At 47.3% G+C, this 26,191-nt stretch overlaps 11 protein-coding genes across 11 annotated transcripts; 9 read left to right on the forward strand and 2 right to left on the reverse strand.

Moving 5' to 3' along the window:
* Window positions 1-540: 540 nt before the first annotated feature.
* Window positions 541-828, forward strand: IAQ61_001164 (uncharacterized protein; the record flags this gene model as incomplete). Its single annotated transcript, XM_066095002.1, has 1 exon — window positions 541-828. One exon carries the CDS (start codon window positions 541-543, stop codon window positions 826-828), a length of 288 nt encoding a protein of 95 aa, XP_065955310.1.
* A 76-nt stretch (window positions 829-904) lies between these two features.
* IAQ61_001165 (uncharacterized protein) lies at window positions 905-2,137 on the forward strand (the record flags this gene model as incomplete). Its single annotated transcript, XM_003841056.2, has 1 exon — window positions 905-2,137. One exon carries the CDS (start codon window positions 905-907, stop codon window positions 2,135-2,137), a length of 1,233 nt encoding a protein of 410 aa, XP_003841104.2.
* A 1,140-nt stretch (window positions 2,138-3,277) lies between these two features.
* On the forward strand, window positions 3,278-5,053 carry IAQ61_001166 (uncharacterized protein; the record flags this gene model as incomplete). The annotated part of the gene is made up of 1 exon (XM_003841055.2): window positions 3,278-5,053. One exon carries the CDS (start codon window positions 3,278-3,280, stop codon window positions 5,051-5,053), a length of 1,776 nt encoding a protein of 591 aa, XP_003841103.2.
* Window positions 5,054-5,424: 371 nt separating this feature from the next.
* On the reverse strand, window positions 5,425-7,626 carry IAQ61_001167 (uncharacterized protein; the record flags this gene model as incomplete). Its single annotated transcript, XM_003841054.2, has 4 exons — window positions 5,425-6,611; window positions 6,661-6,831; window positions 6,880-7,197; window positions 7,488-7,626. Coding segments are annotated over 4 exons (1,815 nt in total), but the record flags the coding sequence as incomplete, so codon positions are not given.
* Window positions 7,627-8,269: 643 nt separating this feature from the next.
* Window positions 8,270-8,960, forward strand: IAQ61_001168 (uncharacterized protein; the record flags this gene model as incomplete). Its single annotated transcript, XM_066095003.1, has 2 exons — window positions 8,270-8,509; window positions 8,589-8,960. Coding segments are annotated over 2 exons (612 nt in total), but the record flags the coding sequence as incomplete, so codon positions are not given.
* A 164-nt stretch (window positions 8,961-9,124) lies between these two features.
* IAQ61_001169 (uncharacterized protein) lies at window positions 9,125-10,514 on the forward strand (the record flags this gene model as incomplete). Its single annotated transcript, XM_003841052.2, has 2 exons — window positions 9,125-9,480; window positions 9,533-10,514. The coding sequence occupies 2 exons, from the start codon at window positions 9,125-9,127 to the stop codon at window positions 10,512-10,514; spliced, it is 1,338 nt and encodes a 445-aa protein (XP_003841100.2).
* Window positions 10,515-10,620: 106 nt separating this feature from the next.
* IAQ61_001170 (uncharacterized protein) lies at window positions 10,621-11,044 on the forward strand (the record flags this gene model as incomplete). Its single annotated transcript, XM_066095004.1, has 2 exons — window positions 10,621-10,662; window positions 10,766-11,044. The coding sequence occupies 2 exons, from the start codon at window positions 10,621-10,623 to the stop codon at window positions 11,042-11,044; spliced, it is 321 nt and encodes a 106-aa protein (XP_065955312.1).
* A 344-nt stretch (window positions 11,045-11,388) lies between these two features.
* IAQ61_001171 (uncharacterized protein) lies at window positions 11,389-12,732 on the forward strand (the record flags this gene model as incomplete). Its single annotated transcript, XM_003841050.1, has 1 exon — window positions 11,389-12,732. One exon carries the CDS (start codon window positions 11,389-11,391, stop codon window positions 12,730-12,732), a length of 1,344 nt encoding a protein of 447 aa, XP_003841098.1.
* A 484-nt stretch (window positions 12,733-13,216) lies between these two features.
* IAQ61_001172 (uncharacterized protein) lies at window positions 13,217-14,083 on the reverse strand (the record flags this gene model as incomplete). The annotated part of the gene is made up of 1 exon (XM_003841049.2): window positions 13,217-14,083. The coding sequence occupies one exon, from the start codon at window positions 14,081-14,083 to the stop codon at window positions 13,217-13,219; it is 867 nt and encodes a 288-aa protein (XP_003841097.2).
* Window positions 14,084-14,440: 357 nt separating this feature from the next.
* On the forward strand, window positions 14,441-15,644 carry IAQ61_001173 (uncharacterized protein; the record flags this gene model as incomplete). The annotated part of the gene is made up of 3 exons (XM_003841048.1): window positions 14,441-14,507; window positions 14,576-14,728; window positions 14,797-15,644. The coding sequence occupies 3 exons, from the start codon at window positions 14,441-14,443 to the stop codon at window positions 15,642-15,644; spliced, it is 1,068 nt and encodes a 355-aa protein (XP_003841096.1).
* A 1,458-nt stretch (window positions 15,645-17,102) lies between these two features.
* On the forward strand, window positions 17,103-18,633 carry IAQ61_001174 (uncharacterized protein; the record flags this gene model as incomplete). Its single annotated transcript, XM_066095005.1, has 4 exons — window positions 17,103-17,141; window positions 17,190-17,817; window positions 17,869-18,522; window positions 18,590-18,633. 4 exons carry the CDS (start codon window positions 17,103-17,105, stop codon window positions 18,631-18,633), a joined length of 1,365 nt encoding a protein of 454 aa, XP_065955313.1.
* Window positions 18,634-26,191: the final 7,558 nt, after the last annotated feature.

Consider the following 26,191-nt stretch of genomic DNA (forward strand, 5'->3'; position numbering starts at 1 on the left):
CCCAACGTTGCACATGGAGCCAAAAGAGGGAAAAGATCAGACGCAATCGATTGTTCTGTAAAGCGGACGGCATTCGAGTGCGCACTACGCAAAAACACGCACATGCGAACAATCTCCAGGCCGTCACGTTCATCCGACAAACCGGCCATGGGGAGGAGCCTCGGTACTGTAGTAGAGACGGTTTTTCTTTACCTTTGCCACGCTACGCTACATACTATTCCTGGACAAGGACCACGTATCGCTCAGCGCCTGAGTGCCCGGGACTTCAAAGGTCGCCTGCTCCGGACTGTTCGTGAAACTAGCGTCTGCGATAAACATGGACATCTGCCTCACTCCCATGTCCTGCTTCCTATTTCCCATGCGTGAGTGTGCCTCGGCCTGCTGTTCATCTTTTCTTCGCCTTTCTCCTTCTCTGTCGCGCTTCACACCGCACCCAACCTCTCTCCTACGGCCACTCCGTTCCCTGCATCCATTTAGACTACTTCTGAAATACATTTACACGTCTCTGTCACCAAGGCCAATATCCACCCAGCCGCCAACATGACATGGCTGAGGCGCATCAATCCCACGCCCGCATTCCCGGCGCATACAGGGCCTTACAAAGTCGGCTCCGTAGACGTAGAGATTCCCACAAGTGGATTGGAGAGTCCGACAGGCGATGCACCCCCGGCGCATCTGCCCACAGTGGCCTTCCGCATGTTCTACCCATGCAAACAGGACAGCGACCAGAATGCTGTCAAGTGGATTCCAAGTCCACAGCGTGACATGATTGCGGCGTATGCCAAGTTCTTGGGCGCCAACAGCATATTTGCTGGAGTGTTTGCGTAAGTTGACATGCAGGAGCTCTGGATGAGAATGCTAAGACCAAGGCAGATTGATCCCCCAACTACTCTATTTCATCACCATGCCCGTACATCAGAACGCTGATATCCTCCAATCCCCGAGCAAATCCAAACAGTGGCCCGTCATGGTCTTCTCACATGGCCTCGGTGGCTCAAGAAACGCTTATTCACACATTTGCGGCTCGCTCGCAAGTCACGGAATCGTTGTTGTAGCGGCCGACCATCGTGATGGAAGTGCGCCATTGTCGGTACACCAGACACCAGACCAAAAAGAGAAGACTAAGCGCGTCGAGTACCGGTCAATTGCTCACAAGCCAAGCACCGAAACTTACGAGGCGAGAGACGAACAGTTGCGCATACGACTGTGGGAAGTAGCCACAATTCACGATGCGCTCATCAAGATTGACCAAGGAGAGAAGCTCAAGAATGTTGCACTCGACCAGCCCAAGCATGCAGAGAAAGATCTCCTCACCATGTTCCAGAATACTCTCAAAGTTCACGAGCCAGGCGCTATAAGCTTTGCGGGCCACTCCTTTGGCGCATGCACCATGGTTCAGTTTGTGAAATCCATCTACCATCGACCCTCCACCCAAATCCCATACTATAAGCCTCTCTTCACTCCGTCCTCCGGCTCAGCCCTTGTCCGCCAAATCACCCCATCGACACCAGTAGTACTCCTCGACCTTTGGACCCTGCCGATACAAAGTCCCTTTACGGCCTGGCTCAGCTCCCAGCCAATGCCCTGTTATGATTCCCTGACCGGAGGCCGCAACCTCCTCGTCATTGCCTCGGAGGGCTTCTACAAGTGGTCCGCAAACTTTCGCGAAACAAAACGCATCATCGCCCCTCCCTCCCCTTCAAAATCCAAGTTCCAAAATCAACCAGGACCGCACATCTTCTACCCGATCTCCTCTGCGCATCTTTCCCAGAGCGATTTCGGCGTCCTGTTTCCTTGGATCACGACTAAGGCGTTTGGTGCCAAGGAGCCAGAACGTGTGTTGAGACTCAACACTAGGGCCATTCTACAGGTGCTCAGAGAGAGTGGCGTAGAGGTTGCTAATACAAGCGCCGCGGACCTTGAAATCGAAGGGGAGGATGCGATGCTGGCGCAAGATACCGCAATTCTGAGTACAAAGAAGGACAGTGTGAGGGGATGGGTAAATTTAAGCACAGAGGTGGAGGAGGGAGATGATAGGCAGGCGGACAGGAGGGTTGGGGAGGACGGGAAGGGGCCCGAGGAGGCTATGGTTGAGGGAGAAGCTTTGGGGCAGGTTGTTGAGGGCAATGGAAATTGAACACTTGAACTTGGACTTCAACTTGCCAAAAAGATTTTAGACATTTTTTTTTGGAGACGGCGTTTGAGCATAGCACAGAAGTCCTTGGAAAATATAGGTCAGGCGTACCTGGTTCAACGACGAAGTTACGAATCTCATTGCATAACAGTTCAATTGCCCATCGCCACATCATACAATAAAGTGGAGTGAGTACAACGGGATCTACTATAACGTTCTTCCCATTCTAGAACAGATCGTATTTTCTAGATATCGCCCTGATCACATGAGGAATGCCTAGATAAATTCACGTCATCATCATAAATACGCCGAGATGCTTTGCTGCAGCAGGTAACCATCTCCAACAGATGTCAGACTACATCTGACAGGACCAGTCACAGCCTGTTTGCAAACCATGAGCACTTTTCCGGGTGCTAAAAGGTGCGGTGAACCTCCGCAACGAGATCTGTGTCAGATCTAAATCGTGCCTCAGATATGTGTGACAGCGTTGTATTAAGATAGTTATGTGCGAGTAAAGGCATTTTGGATGTTTGGGGCATGCGCGCACGGCTCTTGATGTGCGAGATTACTTTTAAACATCACCTTACAAATAAATGCCTTTTCCTAGAACAAAGTTACAGTTGCAAGGTATAGTAGCGTACTTCTATATTATTTTGAACAAATATCTACGTACAAAATGCTACGAATTCTAATTACTAGAATGTTACTAGGTTTCTGGAACTATTGTAAATTCACAATGACGCTCTTCGATACCTAAGAGGAATGCGAGTTCAAGGTCCGATAGTTTGATTCTCCCCTACCGGATTTTGGTGCCCACTCAGGCCCGCGCTAACCCCGTGATCTAACGTGTCCTGAAGATGTTGTGCCCAGGTACTGTTTGCAATATTCTAATCACCTCTTTCTTTGGCATGCAACGTTTCCAAGCCTAATTTATTTGGCTTGTTAGATTTGAATGGCCCTGACCTTACACGACGTGGTACATTAGAGCCAGGCGCGTCGCATACCTAGCAACTAGTGCAAACAAACCTCACCGACTAGGCTATTCTACCATGAGCTACAACAACTGATCGCGTCACAGTCGCGTTCACTGCAGCACGCTGTCATAGCACGTCATAAACCAGTTGTTTACTTACTCTGTGGCACATGATACCAATCATACTGAATAATTACGTGGAGCCTCCGTGCTCAAGTACAGCAGCACAACTCAAGAATTCAACGACTCGGGATCCTAGCACGGTTGATGCCAATATGGAAGACTGCGATGCGAGTGATTCAGATCTGGACGATCCTCGCTGTGAAGACAAATATAAGCCATTCAAGCCGCCCGCTTGGCTGATTGATTTGGCTCAGCACAATCTTGCTCGTTCGGAGGTCACAGCAGATGTTCTAAGGGCAAAAGTCGAGGAAGTCCGGGACGCTGCTCGAGCGACTGTCCCATCAGACGCTCTAAAGGTGAGACTACAGAATGTCATCGATGAAGCACAGAGCAGAAGAAAGACAGCCAAGAAAGATGTTGTGCAGGAAAGCGCGGAAGTTCGAACGCAAAAAAGTTTTGAACCGCTCTCCCTCACTGCGCAACCTCAGCCTACGGAAGAGATGGATCGCCATGTTTTACCAGACGCAGAAATCCCCCGTGTGACCCAATCCAATGATTCCCTTGGTCAAGAGCAAGAGTGGCTACGAGAAAAGAGGCAGGGTAAGAAGAAACTGATTCGAGCACAGCAAGCAAAGGAAGGTGTCGTGGCAAATCAAGTGGAGGTGAATGGGCAAGAGATTCTCGCTGTGGCTGAGTCCTCTAGAGCGGGCGCTGCACGAGAGATTTTGACGAATGCAACGACACCAGTCTCGTTGCCAAATACAATGGATGGCCTCTACTTCCCAGAAGATTCAACAGACCGGTATCCAATCCGTCCTCTACCCAAATGGTATACTTCCATCAACGAGAACAGTTTCGACATGAAGCAACTGTCGAAGAAGAAACCTCAAGATCTCACCGCGCTTGACTCACTCAAGGCCTACATTGCCAAATGCCGGGAAGAGCAGAAGCCGTTTTACGAGGAACTGCGCAATGAAGTCCACAAAGCCGAGATCAAACTCTCTGTCAACAAGTATATCCTCAAGAAGGCCCGAATTCTGAATCCAGATACTGGCCTACCAGCAATCTTCAGAAAAGACTCGGCCTTCCCTTCCGACCTCAAGGCAGATAGCTATCAGCTCTACAACCGCTGGTACAACCAGGACTTTGATCAAGACATACTTCGCGGCATCATCACCAAGGCAGGCAAAGATCGCAACAACGACAGCTTCGACCCAGAGTATCGATCAGCCCATCCAACGACCGCCAAGTACTACGGCGAAGGCAATTTAGTTCAGGGACAGTGGTGGCCCACCCAGCTCTGCACGGTAAGAGACGGCGCCCACGGCGCGGCGCAAGGAGGTAAGAATCTGCAAACCCACTCACCAACCCCCATCCACTCTTGCACTCGCTCACCTCAGCACGCAGGCATCTTCGGCGAAAAAGACCGCGGCGCCTACTCCATTGTGCTCTCCAGCGGTACCGGCTACCACGATCTGGATAACGGCGACACCATTGAATACAGCGGCACCGAGTCCAAAGACGCCACCCCAACTGAAAACACCCACCACCTGATTCAATCAAAGGAGCTCCAGAATCCCATCCGCGTCATCCGCTCCCACCAGCTTCCCAAGAGCAATCAGTACAGACCCAGTGTCGGATTACGCTACGATGGCTTGTACAAGGTCAAGGAGTACATGGTCGTGGACAAGGATAGGGCCATGTACCGGTTCCAGCTCGAGCGTTGCGAGGGACAGGATCCGATTCGGTGTGAGGATGATGCTGCGAGGAGGCCAACGGTCTTTGAGGAGATGGAGTGGGAGAAATTGAAGAAGAGAAAGTAATGATGGGTTGTGCAAGATGAAGGGTGATGGATGTGCATGTACATGATGAAAGAGTGTCCGTTATAGGAGGGCAATGATGACGTATGATATGCATGCCTGCAGGCGAAAAAAGGCATGGTGGATCATACATTACTTGTCCAGTCATTCAGGATACCCATTTGGTCGTCAATTGAGACTTCATAGTTCACGTGGTCATTTGCTTGCACACGTTTCTTTCCGTGGCCATCATCCGTGATATACTCATAGTACTCAGATGCACCGTTCCTCGTAAGCCCTGTAAGCCCTATAATACGCTGCTGAACACAATGACTTGATCTTGATTAGAACCCCCCCTCCTTGTCTACGTTCCTTCAGGATCCCCTCATCCTCCCCTACTTCATCCTAGCAATACTAACCACATTCCTCAACGTGCCAAAAGGTAATACATCTGCAATCCTTTTCTTACTCGCAAACAACATGACCAGCCTATCCAACCCACATCCCCAGCCCCCTGTCGGCGGCATCCCCCACTCCAGCGCCTCTAGATAACTCTCATCGATTGCGCCCTCATGGCCCTCGGCCTGAAACCCGCGCTGCTGGATGAACTTGCGGCGCTGCTCAAACGGAGAGTTCTCCTCTTCATACGCATTGACGTATTCACGGCTGTGAATGAAAAGTTCTACGCGCGAAGCGACGCGCTGCCCTGTTACATCGTCGACGTAGGACTTTGACAGCGGAGAGAGGGCTTCGGGATGTTGGGAGATGAAGGTGGGGTTCTTGCAGAGCGGCTCGATGTATACTTCGGCTAGGGTGTCTAGGAGACGGGGTAGTGTGGGGTTGGGTGGTATGGTGATGTCGAGGTCCTTGAATAGGGCGAGAAGGTCATCTGCTGCTGTTGGGGTGGAGAGATTGGGCAGTTTGCGACCACATGCCTGCTCGACTGTGGGGATGAAGGGCAGATGCGCGAATGGAGTTGAGAAGTCAATCTCTTCTGGTGCGGTGAGAGAGGGGAAGTAGGTTGGTCGCAGGGCTTTAGTCGCGGTGTGTAGACCGTGAATGAGCTGCTCGGTCCGCGCAACGACATCGGCGAGCGTGGCACCAACCTCGTAGAACTCGCATGTGGAGAATTCAGGGTTGTGTGTGTTGTCCACTCCTTCGTTACGGAATGAGCGTCCGAGTTCGAAGATTTTGTCCTGCCCTCCAATGATCAGTCGCTTGAGATTAAGCTCCGGTGCTATTCTGAGTTTGATTGGTATGTTGGACATTTCGTTCGCGACAGTCTCAAAGGGTCGCGCAATGGCACCGCCGGCATTGACGTCGAAGAGCGGGGTCTCGACCTCCAAGAAGCCGCTTTGAATAAAGTACATGCGAATGTAGTCGTAAATCATGGCGCGTAGGCGGAGAACATCGCCAGGCTCGTGGCTGGTGAGCTGGTGAATGTGCGGCCGTCGTGCAAGCGTTTCAGCACTGTCGACAAGCTCGGGGATATGGTGAAGGCAGGGTGCAAGAACTTGAGGTACTTCCCGAGCCAGGATGGAGAGTTGGCCGGTCGATGTTTTAGTTGGACATCCTTGTACAGCTTAGGCATGTTAGTTGTAGAGGAGACGTGAAAATTGGTGGTCACGTACAAATCCAGTCACCAAGTCGAGCGACCTTCTTGAAGCGTTTGTAAGCTTCCAGGGAATCTTCGGGCGTGGCAAGCTTCTTCAGCTCCACCATGACCTGCAAGCGTTGCATATCACGCTCAACATCGAGGAATATCAGCTTGGCACTAAGCGTTCGCACCGAACGCACCCTTCCTGACGATGTCAGATTTCACAATCGACCTGATGGGACATGGGCCATACCGAGTACCGAAACGACTTCATTCTGTGTAACTTGAATACTATTGTACTTTGCATTGAAGTCACGCAGTGACAAACTGTCTACTCCAGCAGAATGCACAAGCCGCGGGTGATAATCACCCAGTGACTTGACTTTGCTCAATTGCTCAATCCGTTTCTGCTTCTCCACATCGTGTGGCCCAGTGTACTCCTCCGCAGCTATCGATTGTATGAGGCGTCTCTGTATAGCGAGATAGGCGCGCGCATGCTCAGGCTTGAGCGGCCGTGAAGCCTGACAAAGGTACGGGCGCAAGAAGCTGAGATATGATCTCCTCATGATGTCTGTTCCTCGTTAGCTGTGGCTCGAGCAAAGAAGGATCTGCTTGAACTAGAGAGAGGATGGAATCTCAGATAGGGTGAAGCTGTGAAGTCACTCGCCCGAAGGCGTCATTCGCAACGGTTCTAAGGTTGTACATAATCATCATAGAGGGTGTGGGTGAAGGAAGGAAGGGTCGATCAGAGCCTGCAGAGGTGCCATTTGAAAAGATTCCCACGACATGGGACTTGTCCATAACACAGCGCAAATCTCCAACGTCCTGGCCTATCTAGTGGAAGGGTGATGCTGAGCTTACCTGTGTTTTGATCATGTCCCCTCACAAGCAAAGGTGAGGGCTGATGACTCGGTAGATTGTCAACGAGAGAAGTTCTCGAGCTCGGTCGCTGGTGCAATCTTGGCGTCGCGTCTGCGGGCAGAGCATGCCCCAAGCTCTCGCTAGTCCTCAGCAGCCAATAAGCGCTACACTGCCTAACTGGATTGTAACACAAGGCCCGTGCAGAACGGAGGCCGGCCAGGCAGCGCCGCGGTCACGTGACACAGCGCACGAGCCAGCATCGTCTGTCTATATAAGGCGGCCTGCCCCCGTCCCCGTTGCAAGAAATCATACTTACCTTCTTGCGACTCACTGAGCTCAAGCATTCAGTGGTCTAAAGGTTTCGCCTGCATTGCACAGCGCGGCGTGGAATCTTTACGAGCTTCCTTCGGGAATCTCGGCGGGGCAATTTTTGCTGGTCTGCATCTTGCATGCACATAACCTTTTCATTGATTTCATCGTCTTGTGCGGTGGATTGAGGAAGAGTTGTTGGTTAGTTTCGTGAGGACGCGTTGTTTTGCGTGTGAGATGGACGAGTTAAGATGTCGTGTTTCGTGTGGGTATGTTGTCATGTGACTTGTGGACGGAGATGTGATGGCCTTATTGTTGTCGTGAGGGTATAAACAACGGTTGTGCGCGCTTGGGCACTCGCGTCGAAGAGCTCGTCAAGGTGTCGCAATGATGGCGTTGGCAAACTATAGTCAGTGAGGCGTGACTACCTACCGTACAATAGCCTTTGTCGGCCTCTGTGTCAACAGCCCTGGAGGTGTTGCAATACCAAAGCCAGCCAAGGCACTGACACTTGTACAAGTTATAGATTACAAGTTACCAACACGTGCATCTTGAACTCACATGGAAACGAGCCGCCATCACGGTCCTCAAATCCAGTTCACATAAGAAGCCGCACGCGAAGCATCTACCCAGCTGAAAAACTCGACAGTCTGAATCGCATAACAGTACCCTACTCTAGCCGTCGATGGCTCTTTGGCTGTGGATCTCGAGTAGTAGGCCGTAGTGTACTCTAAACTGCAAGGCAACCGCCTCGCCACCTTCCACATATGAAGGCAATATGACGCCCAAAAGGAAAATTTCTTTGCTAGCCACACCACGGTTGCAGAGCAGGCCAAACGCGCTGGACCTCACTCTCTCCCTTCCCGTTCATTTAGCCAGGTCCCACTGTTGTTCGCACACAAGCTCCAACGGCCAGCCCTGAATGGCCCCGCCCTACGTCAATATGACATTCGCCAAAAATGCTCGTCGCGAAATCCGATCCGCACTACATGGCATTTTGCTGCCTGCCCGTTCGACAAAACGGACATGAACCCCTCAACATCAAGTCATGACGTCGAACTAGCCTCTCCGAGCGCATATACAAGGGAATGGGATCAACTCTGGTTTGTCGGTAGTTGGGCGTACGCTATGCCTTGCAACGTCAGATTTATGACTATGTCATAGTTATCTTTGTTGGGCTACCGGTACATATACAACTCCTGTTCGCGACCTTGGGTGTCTACTCCCAGTAAACCACGGTAACACAACCAACGACTCCTCCTAGACTCTCTGAAACCCTTTGCTTCTACCAAAAGTCTCCGAGTACATCAACCGAACCTTCTTCCAATATGTTATCCCAAGCTGCTATGCAGGCAGAGAAGGCCATGGGCCATGATGACAACAACACTACAGCCCAGGACGTTGCCAACCCAGCCAACAAAGAGGAGTGGGCGGATCATTCAGAGACTATGAAGGCTCTGGCTTGGTTTGGCAAGAACGACGTTCGCGTCATCGATGCACCAAAGCCAGCAGTGATCGAGCCCCGTGATGTCATTGTCAAGATTACTGGATCAACAGTGTGCGGCTCTGATCTCCATCTCCTCCACGGGTCGGTCGTAGAGATGCAGAAGGGTGACATCTTGGGTCACGAATTCTGCGGTGTGGTAGACAATGTTGGTAGCGCCATCACCAAATTTAAGAAGGGGTACGTGAGGAAATGCCTTTTGTGAATGAGTTGATGACTGACCAGGGAACAGGCAACGAGTCGTTGCATCCTTCCAGATTGCTTGTGGTGAATGTTATTACTGCAAGCAGAAGCTATCCTCACAATGCGAGAAGACCAACTCAAACACCATCGAAAAGGGCATGTACGGTGGCCGAACAGCAGGCATGTTCGGATACTCTCACTTCACCGGTGGATTTGCTGGGGGACAAGCCGAGTACACACGTGTTCCCTATGGTGACGTCAATCTACTCGCGCTTCCAGATGATGTTCCAGATGAGCAAGGTCTCTTCCTGTCTGACGTCCTCTGCACATCATGGCACGCCGTCGTCGACACTGGAGTCAAGAAGGGCGATGTTGTCGCCATCTGGGGAGCTGGTCCCATCGGTCAAATGGCCGCTGATTTCTCGCTCCTGAACGGTGCAAAGGAAGTGATCATGATCGACCAAAACTGGCGTCTCGATTTCGTCAAGCAAAAATACCCCCACGTACGGACTCTGGATTTCTCAACCCTCGCCAAGGGAGAGACGGTCACCTCCAAACTAAAGGAGATGACCAACAATCGCGGCCCCGACATCAGCATTGAGTGCGCTGCTGGCGAGTACGCCAAGGGTTGGGCCCACTACTTTGAGATCATGCTGGGTCTTGAGACCGACACCAGCGAGCTCGTGAACGAGATGATTGCCAGCACACGAAACTTTGGAAGTTGTGGCATCACCGGCGTTTATGTTGGTTATACTAACCACTTCAACATTGGCTCGCTGATGGAGCGTGGTATCCGCCTCATCGGTAACGGTCAGGCACCGGTTCATCTCTACTGGGAGTCACTACTCCAGATGATCCAAGAGAAGCGCATTGACCCGTCCAAGATGGTCACTCACCGCGTACGTCTCGAAGACCTGGACAAGGTCTACAAGAAGTTTGAGAACAAGGAAGACGGGATGCAAAAGGTCTTTGTGGAGACAAAGTGGAGTTTCCCAGCATGGAAGGGCAGCCCGGAGCTGACTAGGTATTAAAGAATCATTATGCTTAATGAATTGTTTTGCGCATTTATAGTTCTAAAGATACCTCGATGATCCAAGCTCGAAATGAAATCATGATATCAAGCAAACTTGAGCATCGATGCCGAGAAATTTACATGAGAGTGAGCCAGCATGTGTTAATGTATACCCTTATGGTGACAATTACCTGAGAGAGATTTGCACTTGAACGTCGAATACAGCCTTTTGCAGTCTTGCAACACGCTAGTTGAAAATTGTATGACTAGGCTTTTGTGTACCTTGGAACGTTGGAGCTCGAGCATTCTTCGCTTCCAAAAGTTTCAGTAAGACACGAAAGACTTTCATGCACTGATTTAGATATCCAGATGGTACTGTATGGATACAGGACGGAAAATGAGGGTAATCGTTGTAGTGGAAAGCTGGCTCTCCGCCACGCATCGTCAACACTGTCGACAGGCCACAATAAGACTATTCTCCCAGAGGCATTGCAACGTCAACACGTTGAAATTATTCAAGGATCACATTCACCTGCTAGCTTTCACTAGCTTGTGCATATATTACGCTATGCCATGCATGGGAATATTGATACCCAAGGGAATATCTTGATGGCCAGTTTCTAATGAAAATCTTCATCCAGACGCTATTCTTCACTTTCACACCAAAACTTTGCAGATGAAATTAAGCCCAAATCTTGTTCGGCGAATGGGATTACTACAGAGAAGAGCACTCTTCACCCGCTTCGGTTGAAACTTCTTGCCGTTTGCAAGTCTGATTCGAGCGTTTGCGTAACGTATCGCCTTGAGACTTCAGTTGATCCGAGGGTCTACAATGTTCCTTTCTCAACTCCACAACCTCCACTCACCATTCTTAACCTAGTCCAGCATCCACAATGTTAACCAATGATTGGAGATGGTGGTCTATCCGCTCTGCAATACCTCCCATTATCGCTGCAGCCATTTCCTTGACCTATGGTCTCTACATTCTCGCCTACCCACCCACCTACAAGAAGCTCAGCATGTTCCTTCTCGCCATACCTCTGGCCTATGCCTTCAAACAACACCTATACGCGGCGCCAGACTTCATGCTTACCGACACATTCGGACGCTTCCTGTACATTTGGTACGCGCATATGAGCTACGAAGTCCTGATCTTGGAGTTTGCGCCCGCAGTGGAAAAGGAGAATGACAACTGGAAGAGCAGGATGAAGCTGGCGTGGCGAGTCATCTTTGACCGGAATCACAAGCCAGCTGTAGAAAAGGAGCAGGGAAAAAGAAGAGACTGGGTTCGAGAAGAGCAAGGCAAGGCAGCAGGCACAACCATGATCAATCCCCAGCATGCCTTTCCAAACCTACCTCAACCTACCCTCACCCACACCGCTACAGGAACCCAATACCACCACGGCTACGGCTACGTCCGCTTCACCTCGCACCACCTCGTCCAGTCCATCCTCCTCGGTTCTCTCCTCACACTCAACGACCGATTCCGCGCATCTAGCTACAGACCACCCTCGTACGATTTCGAGTCCGGCTACGGCTCCTTCTTCCGACGCCTCCCCGCCTCGCTCGACGCCAACGAAATGTACGCCCGAGCCAGCTACTGCTTCGATTGGACCATCATCTCGCTCTTCGAGTACGAGTTCTACTACTCCCTCTTCGCACTGCTCTTCGTCTCCCTTTTGCGCACAGACGCGCCCACACACTGGCCGCTGAGTCTCTGCGGCCACATCAGGGAGTCGTGGAGCATGCGTCGCTACTGGGGCACTCACTGGCATAATTATATATATATTAGTTTTACGACGCATACGCAGGTGGTTACGCGCACGTGGCTGGGCTGCAAGAGAGGGGCGTTGTCTACGAGGCTGTTAGAGAATGTGATTGTGTTTACGGTGAGTGGGGCGATGCATAGTGTGGTCAAATGGCAGCAGGATCCAGAGGAGGAGTGGCTGGCTATTACGTGGTGGTATATTGCGCAGATGCTGCCCATTGTCGCCGAGAGCGTGGTGCAGCATTACTGGCACAGAGCGAAGAAATGGATGGGTGTTGCCGCAGACAATAAATGGGTGAGTCGAGGAGAACTCGCGGCCGGGTATGCATGGGTGGCTTGGTGGTTCATGTGGAGTGTACCCAAGTATTATGCTTGGAAGGATTATTGGACGTATGAGAAGATGGTAAAGAGGTGGGAGAGGCGACGGGCGGAGATGGAGGAAATGGGCCTGTGGAACGAGACAGAATGAGAAGACGAGGGTTCCTGATAGAGTGCTGTATGGAAGCAGGTGTGACAATAGCATTGCCATAACATACTTTCTACTGTTTTGGTGTATAATAGATAAAGGCGTCATCCGCAACGACCTCGTCACATCTTCGGATGTTCTTTCATGCTGTCTTCACTATTCAGTGTTTAATTGCGTACCTACGCGTAGACGAGCGTCTTTCTGTATGCTCAAAGGCTGTGGCGTGTGCGGCTACGCATTTACAGAACTTGCTGCGCCACCACCTGTAAGGTATTGTACTATATGTAGGTAGTACACAGTATGCAAGGTTACAGAACTGCACGGACAAGGACAGCGGTAGCCTGTACAACGCCTTGGCAATGACTGCCCGGACAGAAGGCACCGCCACCGCAGATCTCGAGGTCTGTGTACTCTGTAGGTAGGACGACGACCTGTTTGCGTGTACCGGTGCGTGTGGGTGTAGACTCGCGGCTCAGGAGAACGTGACTCACATGCTGGCGTACTTGTCGTGACTGGATTTGACCTTCATGTCCAGGGCAACCTCGTGGTAGTTGCCTTCTCGGCGTGATCTCCGCAGCTTCTTGACTTCGTCGTCGTTGAGCTTCCTTCCTATCAGGTCCTCGAGTTCCCGCTTGCTGATCTTCTCCTTGGCCTTCTCCTCCTTGGATGCCTTGAGGCGTGGCTTGAAGCGTGCTTGCATGCGTATCCTGAAGGTCGTGTTGAAGGTGATGTCTTCTGCATCGCCTCTAATGTCAGGGGTGCTCATCGAGGAGTCGCTGATGGCCAGGAACTTGTCGCGGGGCGTCTGTAGAGAAAAGGCAGAGGGGTTGTCGGGTATAGGTATAAGGAGAAAGGATTCTTCCGGGGAGATGGCGGTCGCTGTTGCGCTGAGGATGCCGAATTTGTCGCAGCTCATGTATCTGTTGGTAGTCTTGTTAGCGGAGAAGGCTGCTTGGAGACGGGGGCGCTGGCCAGCTATGTACCTTCCATGGTGTCCCTTGAGACTGAGATTCTCGGTGCCGGCCACGCGATTGGCGATGAAGACCTGGCGCACATCATGAGGCTCGGCAGTCGAACTGTCGCCATCCACGATATTCTCCAACGCACTCGCAAACACCTTTCCATGGGCATCGCATGCCAGACAGGTCGGCGCATCCGTGGGCAAGACGACCACAATGGGCCCGGAGACATCGCTGGGCGTGTCTGCGCTGACCCAGGAATCGTCGTCCTCGGTCGCAGCAGGAGCGCTGGTGCTGACCTGTTTCGAGGGTGCGGCGTCGGCGTTATAGGGGTCCGCCGCCTTCCTGCGCTTCTTCACCTTCTTGTCGCCCTTGAAGTGGAGCGCTTTGGGCATGATTGCTGTTTCGCTTGGTGGTGCGTCCAAGGCTCTCCTTCGGGTCGTCAGTTCGAACTTGGAGGTTCCAGTTCTAGCGAGAACGCGTGACCCTGTGGATGGCGACGCGTCGGGGTTCGCCGAGGCAGCAGACAAATCAGGCTGGTGAATGCACTCTTACTCCCCCACCGCCCACACCTCAGAGACGAAAACAACAACTTCTCTGCACGCTGCTGGACAATCAGGAGAAAGCCCAAAGACTCGTCGCTTGAAGGCTCTGGTCTGCTGTGCATACCTAGTATATTGTTTGCTCTGCAGCATACCCTGTTTATTTCAATTTGGATTCTTCACGCACACCTACCTACGCAGCATATCTACATGGCAAGTGCCAAGAACGCAGTCAGCCAGAGTGCAGTGGCCGTGGGACTGGCCGATCTGCAGAATGGTAAGCCCCATCATACCCGATTCTCATGCAGGTTTGAAAAGCATACGCCCTGACGAGGATCCATGTAGACAATGTCGACTTCTCTCTCCTGGAAGAGGCTTTTGGATCCTCCAGTCTCGGCATCGTTCTCGTGAGAGATCTTCCGCCAAGATTTCACGAGCTGAGACATAAGCTGCTCTCTTACGCCTCTGCCTTGGGTAATCTTCCTCGGGACGAGCTGGGTATGTGGCTACCGCGTTACTGTGTACGCTGAGAAGAGGGACTGTCCCAGGACTGACACGGCCTCTAGAGAAGCTCGAGTCTCCAGCATCCAAGTGGCTGGTGGGATGGTCATGTGGAAAAGAGACGCTGAAGGATGGTCGTTACGACACCCTCAAAGGCTCGTATTACGTCAACTGTGCAAGAGAGTTTGACCATCAGCAAAAGTCGATTGCTGAAAAGTATCCATCGTTCCCAGAATATACTGCACCCAATGTCTGGCCTTCTGAAGAACTTCTACCGGGCTTTGAGGAGACTTTTCGCCAACTCTGCGAGCTCATCATCGGCATTGCTGTTCTAGTGGCTCGCGCATGTGACAAGTATGCCGAAGCGAACATTGAAGCATATCAAAAAGGCTATCTCGAGCATGTGGTCAAGACCAGTATCTCGACCAAGGCTCGGCTTTTGCATTATTTCCCCAGTCCACACAACCCACTTGGCGAGTCTGGCGGCGATGAGGATGACTGGTGTGCAACACATCTTGACCACGGTTGTCTCACAGGCTTAACGTCTGCCATGTTTGTTGACGAGGCCGGCCAACCGCCCCAAACTGGATCAGCATTCTCGCCCCTCGAGGAATTGGAAGGTTCACCAGACCCCAAGGCTGGGCTGTATATTCACTCGCGGACCGGCAAAGTGGTCAAGGTCAGCATCCCGCGTAATTGTCTCGCATTCCAGACTGGCGAGGCTCTTGAGGTCATCACTCACGGAAAATTCAAGGCCGTACCCCACTTTGTGAGGGGCGCTGGTCCAGGGGTTGGCGGTAAAGTAGCGAGGAACACTTTGGCTGTCTTCACGCAGCCGAATCTGTGGGACAAGGTCGACGAGCATCGAGATTTCGCAGCGTTTGCGCGGCAGATTGTGGAAAAGAACCACTAAAGGTTCGATCGGGATGGGGGCTGGTGTCTGACATCTGCGCGTACCTACAAACTCACAAACATGGCCATTTTACGCGCGCCTATCGTGTGTCCACGCGACAATGCGCAATGACGACAGTGGCATCTGCAGACATCCTGGCCCGGCAAGAAAGTCTGCTGTGTGGCTCGTGACGCTAAACTGGTGCCGCTGTCCGAAGATCGAGCCCCTGTTGGTGGTGGTACATGGTGTGCGAGGGGAACACCAGTGGGAACGCCAGAATGGTGGTGGAGTTTGTACTTGTACTATGGGATGTACCTACTCGCCTGTGTCGGTATCCCTGAGTTGTGCAGAGCCGCAACATGGTAATCTCAGTCTCCCTCCAAGCGTCTCGACTGGAAACGCGTCCCCTTTTCTACCACTTGTAGCTACCGTTACTATGGGAAGCCGCACGTACCGGTACGTCTCAACACAGCTGTAATGCCAAATATCCACCCCCTAAAGCCTCCCATGCGCATTACCACCTACCCCAAGACATGCGAAAATGGGACGGCAACCCATCGTCTACGTGGTGCGTCTATAGACATATACCTCATACCTATGTACTCTAATCTCTAATTTCTCCACAGCCGATCCTACTTACCAACATCGGCCCCTGTCCCCTGACCCGCGTTGGAAAGGCGCTCTGTGGCTCCTCGTCCTGTGCCGGGCCCCAACAAGTGCAGCATCATCCTGCATGTCTGCAGAAAGGGACTAGTTGACAAGCACTGATGCGCCTTTGCTCCACTGTCACTGTGTATGCGCCACACATGGAAGATGTGATCACTGCAGTCGGCCATCCTTTTGATGCGATGGCCAACCTATCCCCCCCCTAATGTGCCGAATTCCCGTCTTCCGAGTACCCATCGAGTGCTGCCGAAGAGTCGGTCCATCAGTACAGTCTTGAGTAGATGACTACTCTACTGCGCACTCAGACAGCCAAAAGCGATACAATCGTGAAACGAGTGGAGACGATTTGGACATGATTCTCTCCACGCCAAGCAACATTACGCGGCCGTCCATACACGCTCGGCGCTTGTTTCCCCTTCTAGGCCTGAGGCCAATTAGACAGCCACAACTGATACCAAAATCCTCTCCTCCCTGCCCGCTCTCTATCATGCCAAGCTTCTTCGCCGGATACCCGTCTTTGCATCGAGGGAACTTGCCTGTATCCTGGCGACCAGCACTCAACCTCCTCCTTGTCAGACAAAACCCGCCAATGCACCTCTATAGGTGCCATTGTCGCTCGTTCGTTCCTGTTACTTTTTACTTCCCTTGATCGGCCACATACATACTCAGGCCGTCCGCTTCCCTTTTTTTTCCTTTCCTATAGTTATTGTCTGCATGCACATGTCTTTTATTGCAAAGGCTCCACTACATCTTGTGCGCGCAACCGTCACCAGACTTTCGCCATCGTCAGAAGCCCAGTCCAGCCCTGGCAGCATGGCAAGCAACAACCGCCAAAATGTCACATGGGTCGAGGTAGGCTTCTGTTACGTCAGATAATTCGTCTCAAACTGACCATGGCAGGGTGTGCGAGGCGTAGCCTCATTCTGGGTTGTCGTCACACATCTCTGTCGAGCGTGGGACTACAGTCTATGGTCGCCCCGCGATGACGAGAATGCCGCGCCTCAACTTCTCCAATTACCGTTTCTACGACTGCCATGGCAAGGCCGAATTGGCGTCACCATGTTCGCCTTCCTCACTGGCTATGTGTGTGCCATCAAACCTCTTCGACAGGCCAAGTCTGGCAATATTCCAGGCGCGCTCGAGACTCTGGGCAAATCGGCTTTCCGTCGACCCCCCCGCCTGATCTTACCGGCAACGATTGCCATGTGTATTGCCTGGATCTTCGCTCAGCTGGGTGCCTACGAAATCTCACATCTGAGTGACTCTCGCTGGCTTCGCCGCTCAGTTCCTACCGACATTGGAGGTCTCGACACGGAAATTCCACGCTTGTTCAAGAACTTCCAGAACGCCTGGTCTGGCGCTAACAACGTGTACGACGATCACCAGTGGGCACTGCTCCCCTTGCTGCAGGGCGCTTTTCTCATTTATGTCCTCTTGTTCGCTACGGTCTTTATGAAATTCCACATGCGCGTGTTCACCTGCGCTGTGCTCTACGTCTGGTACTGGATGAGAAATAGTCCCGAGATTGGTATGCATCTGCGCTTCCAGTGGTACATTCGTTTACTGACTTCACTTGTAGAAACTTTCCAGTGTCAATTTCTTTATGGTGTAATCCTTTGCGATATCGGCTCCGAGAAGACTTTCCGAGACTTCATCAACAACCGACCGAAAGTCCGTCGCCTGGCTACAGTGTTCCTCATCGGCCTGGGCTGGTATGTCGCATGCTACCCCGGAGAACACTGGGAATGGGCAACCTGGTCTGTCCAGCTAAAGAATATTGGTGACTGGATCATGCCAGAGGGAGCAGAAAATAGCTATCCGAAGCGTTTCACCGCCATTGGCTGGGATCTCATGGTCACTGGAATCTGGCTCTCTCCTACCCTTCAGAGCATATTTTCCAACAAACTTTTCATGTGGGTTGGCCGCAACAGTTTTGCAGTCTACCTCACCCACGGAGCGGTCATGAAAGTCGGCCTTGTACGACTCATTTACGGATGGAGCACGACACCTTACTATGTCGAACAGCTTGAAGGCGGCGAGCCTATTCACCACTACATTCCCCGGTCAACAAATTGGCTTGTATGGGCTCTTGCTATCCCCACCTTCTTTGTTGTCGAATACACAGTTGCGCACCTATGGACCACCTACGTCGACTCGCAATGCGCAAAAGCCACGAAATGGCTGGAAGAGGCCATGTTCGAGAAGAACGAGGACGAAAAGCTCGGTGTGGCAGGTATGGCTTGATTCCGCCGATGCACCACTGCCTGAAGAAGACTTTAGGCGAACGTGTTTCGATGCAGAAGCATACCCACACAGGCGTACCGTAGGAACCGCAAAACACTAAAAAAAAGTTCCTGCCAGATCTAGCCACGTTGCATTCCGTGCTGGCACATTATTCTTCCATTGCAGATTTACGATTCCCTTTGTCGCCTTTTTCGCTTCAGCTTCGCGGATACCAACAACCTCGTCTGGCATTTCAGGGCGTTTATTCGATATTTTCTTTTTCCTTGAGAACATTAAATACACAGTACATACACACGTGCAGCATTTTTAGCATTACAGCATCCAGTTTCAGGCAGATGAAGAACAATGTCCCGCGCACGCGCGCTCAAAGAGAGTTGGTGCGTTTAAAAAAGACACTCCCTGAGAAAAGAGTTTCTTGTTGTTCTAGATAGATAGAGATAACTTATGAGAGCTCCGTCTTAACTTTACTATGTAAACTAAATTCAAAACATAAAAGCTGTGATGTCGTGTCGTTACTGTTCGTTCCCTTTGACACATGATTTGGGTACACAGAGTTTGGAAAAACTCTTGCTTTTCCGAACTCTAAGTGCTGGGAGCGTATTTTTCATTCGGCTCAGGAGTAGCACCGAATGCGATGGATACCGGTAGAGCAACCTTCAGGTTTCGCGTGCCGGCTAACGTCACACACTGCTCTTCCCTTGGTCGGATTTTTATCCTTCAAGGCTTCTTGTTCAGCGTCATACAGTAACAACATTCACGTCGCTGTCACTAAGTAACTAGAGTGTGTGTTCATCATCCAACGTAGAATGTAATTTAGGAAAGCTAGCTATGATATATACCACGTCACGCACGACTCTACCTCTACCCTTTCTTAGCCCCCTTCTCCCCACAATCAGACAAACACTTGAACTCTGGCCGCATACAAGTTTGTCCACCCACCCTTGCACAAATCAGCACCCGGGAAAGAACCAAGGCGAGCGAGAAGACTTCTTTCGATCCTCACGAGCCTCCCCACCCGCCTGCCCGTACCACCACGAAAGCACTAGCTACTGTATGTACAGTGTTGATCATGATCAACGCCCCACACGGTGCAACTTTGCCCGGGCAGAAGCATGGCGTGGCGTGTCGCGTCCGACTTGCTCGGTGGTTTACTGGCTTTCGTGGACATGGTGCCATGCCGTTGTTGCCGGTGACGGAGCAGGCTTACTGTGTACCTACTGCACTGTCGAGCGGGCGCGGGAGAGACATTGGGCGGCGGGTGTGTTGTATTCGTGATATGCAGTGTGGTGCGTGGTATGATGGTGTGTCATGTAGATGGTAGGTCAATGTGCATTGTGTGTGTGGTTTCTTATTCCTGGCTTACGCTTGAATGGTTTCATGCGGTGTGTGTGTGGGATAGATACAGTCTGATTGTGCACATAGTAGGTAAGCGTGAGGAATGGAAAGGGTGGTTTTGCTTTGCTTTTGCGCCGTGTTCAGAGTTCATTGTTTTATTATTTCAGTGGACTAGGTAGGTGTAGCCGGTAGATAGGATAAAGCAGGCGACACATGAATGTGAGATGGACGCGTGATGCCATATGCCAAATGCCAGATGCCAGATACATCTCACAGATTGCGGGCGTGAACCATGTACACAGCTTTCTATCCATCTTTCATCCATCCACCACAATAGCAACACAGATATACACAGTAGTACCTAGCCAAGCTTCAACGACGACGGGATAAAAACAAGAAAAATCTCGTTATCCCTTATCAAGTCCCGCCGATCACAATAAATCCTCTGTCGTGTCCGAAAAATCACCCACCTCGCCCACCCAACAAAAGTCGTGAGAAACACGGCGAGCAAGAGGGCGGAAATGAACAAGGGAGGCTAATTGTGGGGGTTCTTGCCGTTCTTCAGCAACAGTATGGTACAGTACGGAGGTGGCTTTTAAAAGTTCTTGCTAACAGGGGTGTCTATATTACCGCCGTGATACCACTAAAGCTTAGACTGTTCTATCGCGCCGCCCCTCCTTATACTTATTACTACCTTCTAGTCTAATAATCTGCTAAATATAATACTATATACGCTCTATCTAAGCCTAGATTTAGTATTAAGGTAGCTTATCCTAAGCCTTTAACTATACTTTTGTACCCTCTACTCTACTCTTAAGAGCGCCTTTCCTAGTAGTTCTCTACTTAAGCTATAGCTAGGCTACTTTAATAGCGTTAAGGTTAGGTAAATTACTATACTAAAGAAGCTTCTTTACTCCCTCTCTCTTATATACTAGTTATTAGGTATAGTAGGTATATAAAGGAGCTTTATCCTCTTAAACTATAGTATATAGTCTCTCTTTCTTACACTTTTTAGTAAAGGGGATAAGCTTAGGGATTAGAACTTAACTCTAGTAGTGCTACTAATCTATACCTCCTCTACTATTATAAGAGAGCTTGCTATTCTTTTTATTCTATTTCTACTATAGAGTCTTACCTAGTTTATTCCTTAATCCTATCCTCTTTATACTAGTAATAAGCTCCTACTCCTATCTTATAATAGGCTTAAGAGTCTTATTTATCTCTTTAATCTTTAGAGCTACTTCTCTCTTCTCCTATATAGTCTTAGGGCACTAGACGTAGTATAGGCCCTTATAATTATAAGAAAAGTAGCCCTAGAATATAAACTTAGAGTAGCCCTTCTACTACTTACAAATAATAGTCTTAGCAAAAGCCTTATTAGGTTTTTGTAACAAGGCTAGGCTAAAATAGCTAGCGCTTACTAGATGCCTAGGCTAGACTTAAACAAGGTTCATGGGTTGGCGCTAGGGTCTAGCACTATTATCTTAGGCTGTTTAGCTAAGATATATATATTATACTATGCGAGGATTACTTAGCTTAAGTATTCTCGTGCGTACCTTTTGGACCATGGCCGAATTGGTACAGACAGGGGAGATGACGTAGTATTCATTTTATAGGCAGGGCGCCTACCTTGTTACAGTTTTCTCTAGATATAGTAGCTACTATAGTAGTAGTTAAGTAGGATAGAAGTCTTATTAGACTAGATAACGTTCTTCTAGTCCTCTAGAGTCTAGCCTTAATAGGCAAGACACTACTTAAGTCTGTCCTGTCTTATCTTCTTTGTTAACCTAGGCTTCCTTATAGGCTTTATCTTGTAGTATCTAGCTACTTTTAGGACTCTTTATACTATATGTTGCAGGAGGGATATTAACTAGATTATAGAGCATATTGATCCAATTAATCCCAATTAATACCCCTATATAACCCACTATCTAATTAACTGCTAGCTTACTACTAAGTGCCTAACAAAAAGCAGGAGCTCTAGTAAGGAAGGTTTACTAATTATTCACCTTCTAGTAAGGGTAGCTAAAGCTCTATATATATAAGTCCAATCGTAGTAGATATAATCTAATAATCTATCTCCTAAATTATTCCTAACCTTAGTAATCTAAATTTCTATAGTTATAAGCCTAGTTCGCGCTTTACCTTATTAAAGATTGTCCTATCTATTTAAGCGTATTATTTAACTTAGACACTAAGCTAGCAAGCTTTACTCTTTATATTATTTCTTAAGCAGAAGCTTACTTATTACTCTTCTACTATAAGTAACTAAATCTTAAAGGGGGATATCCTACTTACTAGATTAACTAACTAGCCTACCTAGTATATTTAATTTAGATACTATACCCTAACTAAAGGGATCTAGGTAGAGGTAGACCCTAAGGCTCTAGATACTAAAAACCACTTTAAGAATAAACCTATTAAGCCTAATATGCTAATAGATATCGCGCTATCTAATATAACAAGCAAGTAGTATAAACTTAAAATAGCTTAGTACTAAGCCTACTTATTAGATTAGGTATTAAAGTTATTAGTAATCTAGAACCTCTTTATATAGGTTAATAATATAGTAGATTAAGGGATCCTTACCCTAGCCTATATAGAGCTTGTTAATTAAGGAAGAGTAACCCTCTAAGCACTTATCTAAGTGCTCTACAATAACCTAGCGCTAACTAACTTAAGCGCTGTAACACTAGCAAGATTATAGTATAAAGCTTATCTTGCTAAGGTAAAGATAAGTAGCTAAGACACTAATTACTAGTAGAAGGAGTAGATAATCCTATATACGTAAGCTAAGGTATACAACATTCCTAATATTAAAGGATAGCTTATAGTATAGGATTATCTTAAAGCTCTATCTACTAGGATCTTACTAGATTAGGGTTAAACTATATTTTAAAGGATTATTAAAAAGTTAGTAATAGGAGAGCTAACTTATAACCTCCTATAGGTTACTAAGATCTATTTATTACTTCTCTAAGAGAATAATATAAGATTAAGCTCTAAGGGTCCTAGAGTGTTTGCAATAATAGGAGCTCCACCTTCTAACTAACCTAAGAAGGAGTCTTTATACCTATGTAGTAGATCTTACCTATAGAAACCTCCTAAATATAAAAATATTATTAAAGCTTAGACTAATATAGGTAATAAGCTTACTACTACTTAATAATTAGAGATTAAGAAAAAGATTAATAGGAATCTAAAATTTAAAGAGTTAAGAAAAGCTCTAATTAAGTCCTATCCTATTAATTAAGATTATAGTAGTAAGGCAAGCGTAATTACCTATCTAGGTAGTATCTAAGCGGCACTAATTAACCCTATATTAATAGCAGAGAAAACAAATAGGATCTATTTAACTATAGACTTTAAAGCTCACGCTCTATTAAAGAGCACTATCTTTAACAATAGGGGTGCAGTGCACCTAGTTAATAATATAAGCTACCTAGAAGAAAGCTTGTTTAGATTAGTTAAATATAAGATAGTTAAAGCAGGAACTTAAGCTTTTCTAATCTTAGGCAGAGGGACTAGAGTAATCCCTAATACTCTTAATAGACTAAGAGGTCTAAAAATAGAAGATTTAGTGCTTACTAATATAGTGTTAGTAGAAGGTTTTTATATAAATATTATATTAGAAGCTTAATTACTTAAAGCAGGAGTTTAGTTCCTTAGGCTAGATACTACCTTATAGTTTAGATTATTAGAGAAGAGCGTTGTATTAGCTAAGTTACTGCGCAAGTTTAACTTAACTTTCCTAGAATATAAGCCCTCTACCCCTTATTAAATAATCTAAAGCATAGTACCTAAATAACCCTAATAATCCTAGATAACTTACCTAAGATATAATAGTAAGGAGCTTTAGCACTAATAATTAGGCTATTTAGGACCTAAGGCGCTTAAAGCTCTAGTTAAGTTAGCTATAAATATTAGGATTAAAGGAACTCCTAGGAGCAAATACGAGCACTACGCTATTACATATGCCTAACAGGTTATATTAAGATAACTAAGGGAAAGATTACTACGTCTATACTACTAGGTATTATAGGATCTATTTAATATACTAATAGGTATAGCTTATAAGTAATAGATCTTAGTATTAAAGTGCGACTACTTAGGAAAGCTTTATACCTATCTACTATAAGCTAAAAACCTTAATAAGATTATATAGGTATTTAAAAATTTTAAGAGCTTAATACTTAACTAATATAAGCTTAGCATAGTTAAGATTATACAAGACAACAATATTATAACGCTCCCTTAGCGCGGCAAATCTTACTTTTAGATCTAGGCAGCTAATAATAGTATTAAGATTAAGAGCTTACCTGTATATACCTATAAACCTAATAGAGGAGTAGAAAGAGTAGGGCAGGAGATTATAACAAAATTTATTAAAATAAGGATTAGTGCTAACCTACTAACAAAGCTCTAGCCTAAAATTGTTAAAGCAGTAACTTAGCTCTATAATATAAGCCTATCCTATACTTATAATATAATATTACCTAATAAAGTGCTAGATTGTTAGTTTACTAGATACTTTAGGTAGTAGCAACTAGAGTAGATAAGGGAGGCAACTACTAATCTCTGCCCTAATTAGAGCGGAATATACGCCTATAGCTGTTAAGCTTACCCCCTTAACTAAGATTAAGTAGCTAGGCGTTACAAGAGGGTTTTTAAGGTAAACCCTTAGGGTTATATTAGATATCTAGTAGGATATAGAGTATCTAATATATATAGGATATAGATCCCCTTACTTAATTAGATTATTATAATATAGAATATTACCTTTAATAAGGATCTTTTCTATAAAGAGAAAGATCTAGAGTAGCTTTAATAGTTAGAGGCTTAAAAGATAGTTAATATTATTAGTAAAGATAAGATCTATAATATAGGAGAAGCATATAAAGAGCTTAATATCTTTAATTAGCTTTATATTATAGTAGAGTAATATAAGGAGTCTAGTAAGCAAGGAGGACTAAACCTAGCGCAGGAGCTAGGGGGTAGGGTAGAGCTAGAGGAGGTAGATAATTAGGCTAGCTAGCCTAGTAATTTATAACCCCCTAAGCAGACACCTCTAGCGTAGGTACTAAGTATAGCTAGCTTAGCACAAAGGATCTATATAAAGTCCCCTAAGTTAATAGGGCTTTAAACTCCTAAACTAACACTAGAACTAAACTTTAGTATAGAAGATAAAGGATCTATATAGGTTATAGATTAGGGTCTTACTACCTAAGATAGTAGTAATCTAACTTACTATAACGCTATAATAGGTAGCTCCTAGGAAAGACCTAGAGGGGAGAGTGCTATTAGTAGGTTACTCTATAAGAGCACAGAGATAGGTAAGGGTACCCTATCTAGCTCTTATAGGGGTAGTAAGTAGAGCTCCTACCTACCCGCTTTAGGACTAGATTCTGTATCTCCTATAGATCCCTTATAAGCGGCACCTAGAGCTCCTAGAAGAAGTAGAAAACTGCAAGTTAAAGGACTACTACTAACGCGTGTTAGTAAGCAAGCTTAGGGACAGGACCCTAATAAACTACTAGGAGGCTCTATAAGTATAGGGATATATATAGTAATAGATCTATTAGATATAGATCTAATTAGAAATCCCTTATATAATCTTTTAGTATATCCTAAACTAAACGCTATAATCCACGCTATAATCGCAGTAGTAATAGGGAGCAAACCCCCTAAAAACCCTAAAAGAAATACGCACTAGGACGCTCTACAAAAAGAGCTAAAATAATAGAAGGATCTCTATAACTACTAAATAGGATAGCAATTTAGAGACGTAGTATATAAAGAAATTAATACTCTACTAAAAGCTAGTACCTAGGAGGAGATTAATAGGCTAACTAAAGGAGAGCATCTACTCCTACTTAAATAGGTGTTTACATACAAGCTTAATTAGGATAGTTACCTAATTAAGTGCAAAGCAAGGATAGTAGTAAGAGGAGATCTATAGCTTACTAACTTAATTTATTTAACCTACGTAGCTACCCTAGTAGCTTAAACCTTTAGGACTATAATAGCTATTAGAGCTAAGTTTAACCTTAAGATATATTAATATAATATTATTAGAGCTTTCCTTAACACCTTAAGGGATTAACACCCTATAGTTATCTATAAGCTACCTAAAGGATATTAAATACCTAGGAAGTGTATTAAGCTTAAACAAGCTCTATATAGATTAAAAGACTTACTATTATTATAGTATAACAAGCTCTTAACTACACTCTAAGAAAATAAGCTTATTACTTCTAAAGAGGAGCTATACCTATTCTTTAATAGAGATTGTAGTATCTTGTTAATATTCTATATAGACAATA

The sequence above is a fragment of the Plenodomus lingam genome (genome assembly GCF_022343315.1).
Source record: "Plenodomus lingam strain CAN1 chromosome Unknown contig_11, whole genome shotgun sequence".
Classification (NCBI taxonomy): domain Eukaryota; kingdom Fungi; phylum Ascomycota; class Dothideomycetes; order Pleosporales; family Leptosphaeriaceae; genus Plenodomus; species Plenodomus lingam.